We start from the raw sequence: 12,592 nt of genomic DNA on the forward strand, positions 1-12,592 counted from the left end.
GTTGGGTATCACAATGAAAGTATCAGCAAGTCAACACAGTAGCGCGCAGCAGCTTGTGACAGTTTGCAGCAGCTTGTGACTACCAGAATACACGTATGTGGTTGGTTCGGCATAATCCATGTGTAATTGAATATTGTTATTGTTATTTAGTGTGGTAATTACTGAATGATGATTTTACTATTCATTACGATTAGAATATTTTGTAATCAGTTATTTTAGCCAATAAAATTAAGCCAAGTGTACATAGTATGTTTTGAAAATGGGTGCATATTTTTGAATAAATCTGGCATCTAAAATATTTTTAAGAAATCATCTAAGAGCATTACCACATGAATAAAAATTTTCCCTCTTTCAGAAAAAAATCAGATCTGATAGTGTTAGAAAAGAAAGCTGGACTGAACTGGCAATGGGAAGTTCAAGATTTGTTTAAAAAGAGGGATTTTCTGGGATTTCATGTTGCATGCCAACTCAAAAGAGGCCACATCACCAAGTAATTGAACTGGTTGATGATGACAGATATATTCAAACCCTCTGTTCTAATATACTGACATTACATTATTTACCTGTTGTCAAAAATTAAAATTGTAATTTGTTAAACATTTTGTTAGCATCTCATGTGTTTGAGAGTTCCATGTGCAACTTCCATGTTCAATCTATAGTTCTAAGTAAGTATTACTGTGGCTTGATGACAGTTTCAGGCTACAGATGTAAAGAATTCAGTCTACAGGTGGATCTTGGATTTGTTCTGCCATTCATCACTTATCTCATTCCTGTCAATATTTGTTAATGTGTAACGTATCAAGTTGCACAATGGTTTGGAGCCCAAGTTAAACTGTTAGGTCCTCAACAAGTGGTTGGGTAAGCCAGTTCACTGTTTGGACGAAACAAAGGGCATACTGCAAGTAACACGACCATGCCTAGTAAGGCACTGCAGTGTTTGAACTGAGTTTCAGGTTGATGACAGTTTCACTTTTGTCTTACCTTGATTGTGGAAATGGGTAAATATAATCCCACAACAACGCGAACATTGCAACACCAACTGCAATTCCACACATTATTAATCGACCGTCCATCAAAGCAAAGTTTTCTGCATAATTGTACTTTGTTGTCAACACCTGTAAGAAAAAGGACAACACAATAAAAAGGTTTTAAATGGGTCTGCAAACCATACAGCATCATACGTGACAAAACAAATAAGTAAAGATACTTATTTTGCATCAGAAGGAAGGAAGATTAGTTTAATGCCCTGTTGATGAAATGGTCATTAGAGACAGAGTACAAGCTCAGGTTACAAAAGGATGGGACAAGAAAATTGGACACCCCCTTTTCAAAGGGACCATCCGGGCATTTGCCTGGAGCGCTTTGGGGAAATCACATAAAACCTAAATCTGAAAGAGTGGACAGGGATTTGAACTGTCATCCTCCCGAATGTGAATCCGATGTGTGAAACACTGTGCCACGTCTCCCAGTTTATTTTGCATTAGATGTTTTTCAGTTTTATTTGACATTTGGCAAGACTACAACTACACAAAAAATGTTCATTTATACATGTTCAGGTTTCATGAAGAAAAATTCAAGTGATCTAAATAAATCAACGAAAACAATAATTAAAAAAAAAAAAGAAGGTGCTGCAACATCTGAATGTGATCATTGTCTGGCCCTGGGGCGGAGGATCAGGATGAAGTGAGAGTATGATCTAGCTCCCTCATTGTAAAGGTGGCACTGTAGCACTCACGACTCTGAGAAGAGAAGGGTATATACTGAGAATCCTCCACTCATTTCGGATGGAGAAAGGCGGGGAGATGATAGGAGCAGCTCGAAATCTCCTCAAACGGGCAACCCAAGGTGTTGGATATAGCAATAGGATCCACTATAACATCATCTGATAATGTCAGGCCACAAATTGGGGAAGGCTCTCAGTCCCAGAGAGCCATTGAAGGTTGGCCAACATGAAGGAAGAGGAAGTGGAATTGTTAAAAGAACTAGTAAAGGAAATCCAGCCAGCTTTTATCCTATCCCGAAGAATGCGACGACACTGTGCACGCAACTGTCTGTAACGAATACAGTTGACCATCGTAGGATGACAGTTAAAAATATGGAGAGCACATTTCCGCTCATGAATGTGTTGTGGCATGCCTCAGTCCATCAAGGGCCTGGGACATGGAATGGTAAGGAGGAAGTGCGAGGAATGGAACGTTCTGCACTGGTAAGGATAATGTTTGTAAGCTTTTCTACCTGGTCACTGCAACTAGGGAAATGTTGTTCGTCAAAGGTAGCAAGGGAGGAGTAGAGCCTGCAGTTGGCTTTAGAAAGCTGCCATTTGGGTGTGCACGTAGGTGGGCTAGGAGTCAGAAAATGGATAGCTGACAGAAAATGGTTGGCTGAGTATGTGGCAGAGAGAACGGACTGCTCGAGATGATGGGCAAGCTGGGAAGTGCAGAAGGATATATCCAAATGGGAATAGGTGTGCATGGAGTCTGAAAGGAACATGGCTCCTCATGCGTTAAGGCAGATGAGGTTAAGTTGATTGAGAAGGTCAGCCATTAGGACACCTCTCAGGCAGTTTCTGGGAGAAACCCAAGGGGGTTGGTGCGCATTACAGTCATTGAACAGCAGAAAGAGTGAGGGCGCTGCCCAATAAGCTGGAGGAAGTCTTCTCTGGTGACACTGAATGACGGAGGGATGTAAATGGCATAAAGGGGAAAGGTCAAGAGAGGAAGGAAAACGCAGATTGCAACAGTTTGAAGGCAGATAGTCTTGGAGATATGTTGACTATGTACATTATCCAGAATGAGCAGCAAGTCTTCCCCATGAGATGGAATGCTCTCCTCTAGGGGAAGGTCAAAGCGGACCAGGAAGAAATGCGAGAGCTCAAAGTGGTGGTGAGGATGCAATTTTCTTTACTGGAGGCAGAGAACAAGTGGACGCTAAAATTGTAAAAGTAACTGTAAGTCCTCTTTGTTGGGTCAAAGGCTGCAAACATTCCATTGCAGGACACTCGTGATGAGGAAAGGGGAGGAGGGAAAACATGAAGGGGTGACACCTCAGTGAACTACCAAGTGTCAGCCTTCGAAGACTCAGTGCTAAAGGACACAGGGGCTGGAGGATTCTGTTCCATGAGATCTACAGAGGCATCAGCATTCTCCTTCTGTCGGCCTGAAGAGTCCAGGGCAGAAAAATGGATGGCAGTGAATACTGGTGACACTGAGGTCGGCTGTGTGACTATATCACACGGGGACACTGTCGAAGAGGATCTCCAAGTCGGCAAAGGAAAACTGGGAAGTTTGTTGGCTGGAGGGTCATAGGAAGTCTTTGTGGGAGTATTCCTTCTGTCCTTCCCACCCTGCCGGTTGTGTACCAGGTGACTTCGCGTGTGAGGCAAAAGCTTGGTGGCTTGTTGCACAGCTGGAGGAGGAGGCAGGAATGCTGTGGTCATGTCCTTCATGGAGTGAGATGCAGCAACAATAGTACTGTAAGTGCCAGATGGTAGAACTCAGGGTTTGCAACTAGCCAATAACTTGCGGGCGACTGAGTAAGGCACTTTTTTATTTACCCGTATCTCCTGGACAGCTCACTCATTGAGGTACATATGACAATCTCAAGAGGGGGCAGCATGGTCGCCACTGCCGTTGATACAGCGTGAAGGAGGAGGCGGATGACCAGCCTCGTGAGCATCCCTACCACAGGTTACACATTTGACTGAGTGTCGACAAGACATTCGAGTGTAGTTATAACGATGACACTGGTAGCAGCGCATCGGGTTTGGATTGTATGATCGGACAGTGATAATTTCATTACTTGCTTTGATCTTTGACCGAAGCACCACTCAGCTGTTGTGCTTGAGAATCAGAAGTAGTCTCCAAAACAAAAGTGCCATTGCATAAACAAGAGCAGGATTTCAAAGGGCCAGCAATTGCATCAACACCTTTCTGAATAATGAATGGATTTATCATCGCAAAGGACTGACCGCTTACAGTATGTGAAACCATGAGGAACCATGGTGCAGCTGAGAGGGTCTTTGAATAGGGAATTTCATTCTGTTTACGTTTGGTAGACGTTGACTGGGAAGATGGTGATTGGCTCATTGCGAGAAAATCCCCTTTGACTGCCAGCGTATTTGATGGCACACTCATTCCAACTAGCCCCCCCCCCCCCCCCCACCTCAGAGGGGGCTCACCCACCTTAGATGATCGGTCACCCTCCTCCCGAACAGCTAACAGAGGGACCAATCAGCACTTTGGGAAGGTAGCAGATCAGGCAATCACCCCTCCCTGGGCCTGGCCCGTACTAGGGGGTTCGTGCAAACCCTATCTGTCGACCTGGGGCTGGGAATTGTGTGTTACCCAGTCACCTGTTGGACATCAGACGCATGGGCCGGCCTTGAGGAGCGCACAGGGAGGAAGAAGAAAAAAGGGAAGCTCAAATGCCGAAGCGGAGGAAGGACAGGAGAAGGAGAATGAAGAAAGAAAAAACAACCAAAAACAGTGGAGAGACTGTTCTGTTGTCAGCTACTGAAAATGCAGAACACATTCCTGAAAGCATCCCAGAGATGTTCCCCAAGGAAGGAGAAAAAGAATAGCAAGAGGATAGACATGCAGAATAATGGAAGGGAAAAGATGCTGCTAAGGCTAGGGCCCTGTGGCAGCCAAGCTCGAACCCGCCAAAGAGTGGTGAGCCCCCGAGGAGAGAGGGGGGCACCGCTCGGTGAGTAGATTTTTTTTTTATTTATCTGATTATATTACAGTTGATCTACAGATATTCAACAGTATTATTTATATAGTACCCTCCTTAGGGTAATCTGATAAAAAAATATTGTATTTTATGACTAAGGAAAATTGCAATGTTGGCCCTTACAATGTTCATTCACAATGTAGGGTGATAAAGAATGCTCAATATTTCTCAAAAACAGACTATTCAGTGCAATGCACAATATGAATTTGATGTAAAGAGAGAGACAAAGTTTATTACTGTACCTCTTTCACTCCATCATCCAAGCAGTTTTTGACAGCAGAACCATCCCATTTATTGATTTTCACTGGTTTGTCTTGCGGCTGGAAAAACAAAAAGAAAATAAAACCTGTTGCTGAAATGCACATTATAAAGACATCATAGTTTGGAGACAGTTTCCTTGTTCCATGCTTGCTCTTTATTCCTTTTGCACTTTTGTCCTTGAAATTATTCACACTTCACCCTGTAATTTCTCTTTCATTACTGTTATAATTCTGATCATCAGAAGTACAAATTTCACAATAATTGTCACGAACTGGATAAGTCGCTCATGCATTTATAATTTACGCCTACCTCAGCACACAGAGCACAAAGAGTAAATTTTGACAAACCTCAAATAAGGCTAAACATTTAGTGAAACATTTATCAGAACCAAAATATGTCAATATATGAGTTTACAGGGTATACTGTTCCTGTTTCACATTAATGACTTTCCTAAGAGTGTTAATCTCGGAGAAAAATTTTCTTTTCTGGGGACAGCAGTGTTATGGCCTATGAGACAGCGATATAACTCCTTGTATAGAAAGCAAATGAAATGATCAAGAAAGTGACCAGTTGCTCAACAAGTTACAATGAACATAAAATTTTATGAATTTCATTTTGGAGAGAGAAAAGGGCATTTAAATTAAATGCATATGGTACTTCTACAGACTGAGTAACAAACACAAAATTTATAGGAATGAACACTGATTCTAAGTTGGAGTTTTGTGAACAAATAAAGATACTTGCCTTGAGTCCTGTCATCAGTGTGTAACAGGCATTACATAATATGCAAACATACAATCAATTCTTAGCTACAGAATTTTTTTTCTGAGAGCAAATGCAGAAAATATTAACAATGTGTGCAAATTACAGATAAAGCAAATAGAACTAGCCAAAAACACTAATTGGGCTGATTGTAAAGACCTGTTCAAAACAGTGGTGATTTTAACCACACATTCACCAATCAATTTCACAAGTCAATAATAACATTGATCATTACTGCAGACAGCTCTGTCCATGACCATGGAACAAGATCTAGAGTGAACTTGTAATTATCAAGAAAGAATAAATATAAAATTCGAAAACAACATTTTCTACAAAGGGATAAATCTTTACAATAAGTTGTTCAAGGAGATGAAAGAGACACTAAGATAAACTTACTTGTACAGGCAGTTAAAAATTATCCCCTAAGCAATATATGCCACACAGTGGGGATTATTTAAACACCACCAAGTAGTTGTTTGGTAAAAAAAATGTAACATAAATAAACAATAACAATAAAGCATCTGTCATTTCACACCACACTTCAACACCATAATTTTTATTTTTCTCTTTTCTTGCCTAGAAAATCTTACTTGACGCTCTGCAACAGGTAATACCAAAAACAACATCTTTCTGAGGTCAAAATCACTCATTACAGAGATTCTGGTTCAGTTTTTCTGGCAAATAAATGGGAACCTGAAGTACAAAAAATGGAAGCCAAACAGTGTCACCAAGGTCCTGATGTATGTTGTAGTGTTACATTACAAACTAATACATATAGCATGAAACTGAGTATTGTGGTAACACTGATTAGCTTTGACCCATGATGTCATCAAGGTGGTGGACACTGCTACTTTAGGCATATAAAAGATGGTGACAATGACATCACTCATTAGACAAGCAAACAGACACAAATAATACACAGAACATTGAACAGCAATGGGACAATGCGGGAAATATAGGGGTGGGGGGGGGGGGGGGGCATTTTAATGAGCACAAAATAAATATATGTCAGTCTCAATAACAGAGACACCAAAACAAATACTAACAAAAAAATCAAGCAAACAAAATTGTCAGCAAAAGAAAACTGGCACCCGGAAATTTCCCTTGAGCTCTATAGCTCAAATGAAGACCACAGTACCATGAAGCCACACATATCTCCAAAATCTGATACTGGCTGATACAGGCCTAACTAACATTGAAAATCCAACCTCTCTGATGTGGGTAAAACAAACTCTGTGATATTTACCAACAGCAGCCTAACATAATTAGCAACAACTATCAGCGCAAGCCAAACATTTGCATTAATGCCAATTTCAACAGACAAGAAACGCATAAACAGACATACCGTACACCTGCAATAAAAAATAAATAAATCCACAAAAACAAAAAAAATAAGACAATACATAAATCTGACAATATAGTGATAGCAAAAACAATGTAATCATCACAATCTTTCGAGTGGTCAGCCTAGACTTCTCAAACCAGATAACCCCCCCCCCCCCCCCCCAAGACAGAATGCCGTAAGCTGTCCTCCTACAATGCCATGTATACTGGTCCCTGGAATGATATGCAGCAACTTTTGCCAATCTCATACCTTCTCCACAAGCGTAACACTTCACATACTCTGCAATTAAACCAAACAACTGTAGGAATTTAATCCCAGTCAACTTTTTGTCCCTCACTGTGGTATGCAGAGACCTACTTGTGAACTTCATAAAACAAAGCACAAAAATAAATCACAGTCGTAAAAAACACCCCACACTAATAATCCAGACCTGAAAACTGTCTACAACTGCCGATGTTGAAATAACTCATTAACTTTCCTCACAAACAGAACAGAAGGAGTTTGATTCATCACCAAAATCACTCACAAACAATACAGAAACAAACATCCCACACTACAGAGCACCACCACATACCCCAACATGTCCTCTGGATACACTACCCATTTCAAATATAAAATATGCTGCACCCCTTGATGTCTCACAACACAGTTTTGTCACAGATCAAAGCAAAGAGATGGTACCGTAAACTCCGGTTGACCTCGGTGATTCCGCCAGAGAAGCATATGAACAGTGTAGCACCACTCTTTTACATCACTAAACACTTTCTTTGGGGGAAAAAAAAAAAAGAAAAAGGTACACTGGGAATAAGCTGAATAATGCTGAGCTGTTTTAAAACAGACTGGCCACATATTCAGGATGACAGATGCTTCACTCTTCATCTGATCACTCTAAGTTATCCATAGTTTCCCTATAATACTACAGCCAATCTTACAGTAAGGCCATGGCTGAAAAACTGTGGCATTTTTGTATGTAACTTCTTGTGTTTACAAATAATGTCTTTTCTTAAACTGTAATACCACGACCTGTCAATATCCTTTTAAAAGTCAGCCATGGATGAATAATAAAATACCAAAAGCAAGTAAAAGTAGACTCAGCTGAATTTAAAGTTTATGCAGAATGCAACAAAATACTTTATTTGAGGATGATTTCAAAATGTTACTACCCAACAGTTGTATTCTTGAGAAAAGTACATGGTTTTATTAAAATAGTGCTGCTTGGAAATGACTGGTACCTTGGTAACAACTGCCTGAATAGTAGAGGAAATTGTTGAAAGGCACATGAAAAAGACTAAGAACTTGCAGTTGTAATAGATTGTGGAGGTGGAGGGGGGGTAAGGGGCTAAACAGAGAGTTCACCAGAATGAGATTTTCACTCTGCAGCGGAGTGTGCGCTGATATGAAACTTCCTGGCAGATTAAAACTGTGTGCCCGACAGAGACTCGAACTTGGGACCTTTGCCTTTCGCGGGCAAGTGCTCTACCAACTGAGCTACCGAAGCACGACTCACGTCCGGTACTCACAGCTTTACTTCTGCCAGTACCTCGTCTCCTACCTTCCAAACTTTACAGAAGCTCTCCTGCGAACCTTGCAGAACTAGCACTCCTGAAAGAAAGGATAGAGCACTTGCCCGTGAAAGGCAAAGGTCCCGAGTTCGAGTCTCGGTCGGGCACACAGTTTTAATCTGCCAGGAAGTTTCATATCAGCGCACACTCCGCTGCAGAGTGAAAATCTCATTCTGGAAACATCCCCCAGGCTGTGGCTAAGCCATGTCTCCGCAATATCCTTTCTTTCAGGAGTGCTAGTTCTGCAAGGTTCGCAGGAGAGTTTCTGTAAAGTTTGGAAGGTAGGAGACGAGGTACTGGCAGAAGTAAAGCTGTGAGTACCGGACGTGAATCGTGCTTCGGTAGCTCAGTTGGTAGAGCACTTGCCCGCGAAAGGCAAAGGTCCCGAGTTCGAGTCTCTGTCGGGCACACAGTTTTAATCTGCCAGGAAGTTTCAGAGAGTTCACCAGTCCCTCATTCATGGGACAGTCCATCTTGCATTGGAGACATCAAATGTGACTGTATGCAGAAGGGCTAAAATCAAGGCACTGAAAGCAATACTGATGCCAGAAATGAGAAATGATACAAATACAATATGTAGGCTGGACCAGTCTGCACACCAGAGAGCAGGCCACCAACAGCAAGAGGTACTCCCCATGTCTGACCCCACTAACCCAATGTAGAGAGTAAGCCAGTAACACAATAAATAATTCCTAATAGTTGGGAGGGGAGGAGATACGCGCAAGTGAAAAGGATAAAAACATAATGAACATTAGTGGACTGACAATAGACAAATAAGTTGAGAGAGATAATCAGGTTGGTAGGTAGTTGGGCACAGTCAAGTATTCCCCGGGCCCTGTATGCGGTGGGAGGCATCACTCCAGCAACTGTTCCTCCCCTGATCCGATACTGTCAAAGTGTATAGATGGGAACAGAACCTACTCACTCAGAGGAAGCACAAGAATATGTTCAACTGTTTTTTGTCATCGGCTAGTACCCAGGATAAGGAATCCTTAAGGTCTTGCTTTCATTGTACTGCTGTATGAAGAGGCACTTCTAAAAAAAATGACATAGGGTGCAGCAGAACAGGACGATCTGCATATAAAAGCAATTAAAAACAGAGTAAAAGATAGATGACCAAGGCACCAGGCAAAGGAGGTAGGGTTGAGTGTAGGTTCCCCGGACCACCATGTGTGAGGAGACATCTCAACCCAAACCTCGTTGACCCCACCTCAAAAGGTGTTTAACATCTCATATATGAGAGTAATAACCGGTTTCTGGGAAGAAATGAAGCATCAGTCAAACTGTCATCCATAAACATTAAAGGCAAAGAATCAGGAAGACTATGCTTGGCATGGAGAGCCAGGGGGAGGGATTCCACCAGGATGTGAGCGACTTTCTGCAAGGTTCTGCAACCACAGTGTTGGAGTGGCTCATTACACAAGAGGAAACTACAGATTAATCTGGTGTGACCAATGCTGACATAACATAGGATGGGGGACTACTTCTGGGAGAAACGGGAAGAGTGATGTCAAGCAGTCACAGACTCTTTGATTGTGCAGATTTTATTAGATGGGGCATTAGCCCATCAGATGACGTTCCATATCCAAATGAGTCGGGGCCTTTCTCGCATCTGCAAATTCACACCTGGAACTGTCAAAGTGAATGTTGGATGAGTAATTGCTTATCTAGCCAAACAGATGGCCAGTTCATCCCCTGGAATACCCACTGTTCACAGTATTAACATGAACTTACTGTTTTTGTTTATATGCTGTTACTGACAAAACTGTTATAAATTTCAAAAGTTACTCAATTATTGACCCTTTATCACAAGTTGAACAGAACCTGTTCTTAATGTGTGAAATGCTGTGTGCAATACAGTATCATGAAGATTGCTCTGTATATAACAAGAGATCTGAATGTGATATCTGCATGTATCCAATGTTTAATAATAAAAATAATAATTACATTACTGAACATTAAATGAATTTACAAACGTCTAAAAGTGGCAAATGTACAATTTTCAGACACACTGTAAATTCATTTCTTTTCTGAATATGCTATTAACTTAAAATTAATTTAAATTAGTATGGATATTAACTCAATCTTCAAACTCTATAAAGATATAGTAAATTTAAAAAAAAGCATTTATTTTTATACACCCACCACTTACCTTTATCCATACAAGGATCATCTCACAATGATATAGGATTTGTCAAGGTAAAACAATCCAAATCAACATGTCAAAATATACAACACACAATATACAATATGATTTATGAGGACAGCTCAGCTAGTCTATGAGGAGTGGAAAGGTGGTCAGCCATGGACTTGAGGAACCATCCCAGCATTTACCTTATTGATCTAGGAAAACCATGGAAAACCTACATCAGGATGGCCAGACAGAGCAATTCCATACTCTCAAATATGAGGTCAGTGTCTTAATAGGTGCACTGCCTCAGTCGGTAATGATCCTATTGGATACTTTACACACAATTTGTTTCAGGTAACTTGTAATATAAGACATAGATCCAGACTTCAAATGAAGACACACAAACTAAGGGCATCTGCTGATGACCCAAGGACTGTGAAAATGCTAATGTGCCCCTTGCACCAACTTGTAAAATATTCAGTCATAGTTGGGCATTAGATATGACTTCGGACATCATGGAGATGAGGTACATGGTGTCATATATGCAGTGTATTTGAAAGTCACTGTTGTGGCTGCGGTAAGTCTAGATGTTTTTGAAATTTGTTGTGTATATTACTATTGCTCATCTACTGCTTCTTGTAGTTGTTTTTGTGGCGGTTAGTAAGCTGAAATGAATCCAACAAGGAAACAGAAGTCATACACTTATAGTCAAAAGTACGATCTTATGGGGGTATCAAGTAAAATTTATGACTTGATTGAGGACTTTTTTTTTTTTTTTTTTAAAAAAAAAAAAAGAAAAAAAAAAAAAAAAAAAGAGGGGGAAGCTGTGGCATGTTATCTTGGCTGCAGAGTCATCGTTGAGGTAGAAATAATTTCTTGGGTGTGCTCTAGGGAAATGTGTTGGAATCTCTGCTGTTCACATTGTATATTAATAAACTTGCAGACAAATAAAAAGTCACATCAGGCTTTTTGTAGATGACACACTTATCTATAACTAAGTACTACCTGAAGGAAGCTGCATAAATACAGTCAGATCCTGACAAAATTTCAAACCAAAAAATGTAGTATCCAATGAATATAATATCAATGAGTCACTGTTAGAATCGGCCAACTCATAAAAATATCTGGGTGTAGCACTCTGTAACAATATGAAATGGAATGATCACTTAGGCTCAGTTGTGGGTAAGGCATTAAGAAGGGCAGTACAAATGGTCATAGGTTTATCAGTAGAATACAGGGGAAGTGCGATCAGTCTACAAAAGAGATTGCTTATAAATCAGTCATGTGACTCATTCTAGAATACTGCTCAAGTGTGTGGGACCCATATAAAATAGGACTAACGGAGGATATTGAACATGCATTAAGAAGGGCAGCACAAATGGTCATAGGTTTGTTTGACCCATGCGAGAGTGTCAGATGCTGAAAAAACTGAACTGACAGTCTCTTGTAGACTCTGTAAACTATGCCAAGAAAGTCGGGTCTAGTGCAGCGGGGGATACAACCCGTCGGCTTTGGACAAGGACGTCACAAGCCGCCAGAGAGCAGTTTACCATTTTCGCTTTTGCTGTTATGTTTCAGTTTAGTTTTTTTACTGATTGCTTAATAAAGTGGATCTGTTTATTCTATCTCGTGAGATTTTTTTAAAAAAAAGTCAAAAAACACTTATCAGCCACTGAAGGGAGCTACAACACTAAGAAGAATCGCTTCTCGATTGGCCACTTGTGACGTCATTGTCCAAAGCCGACGGGTTGTATCCCCTGCTGCACTAGTCCCAGAAAGTCTACTAAAGTTTCAAGAACT

The 12,592-nt window shown here is 40.8% G+C and overlaps 1 protein-coding gene across 1 annotated transcript in view; it reads right to left on the reverse strand.

Moving 5' to 3' along the window:
• Positions 1 to 12,592, reverse strand: part of LOC124595325 (probable signal peptidase complex subunit 2) — a 47,187-nt gene that overhangs the window by 33,592 nt on the left and 1,003 nt on the right. Inside the window, exons 2-3 of the mRNA XM_047134027.1 lie at positions 4,974 to 5,051; positions 982 to 1,115 (exon numbers count right to left, since the gene is read on the reverse strand). Coding sequence (XP_046989983.1) covers positions 982 to 1,115; positions 4,974 to 5,051 — 212 coding nt within the window. The remainder of the gene's footprint in view (positions 1 to 981; positions 1,116 to 4,973; positions 5,052 to 12,592) is intronic.

This window comes from Schistocerca americana, chromosome 2 (genome assembly GCF_021461395.2).
Source record: "Schistocerca americana isolate TAMUIC-IGC-003095 chromosome 2, iqSchAmer2.1, whole genome shotgun sequence".
NCBI classification, from domain to species: domain Eukaryota; kingdom Metazoa; phylum Arthropoda; class Insecta; order Orthoptera; family Acrididae; genus Schistocerca; species Schistocerca americana.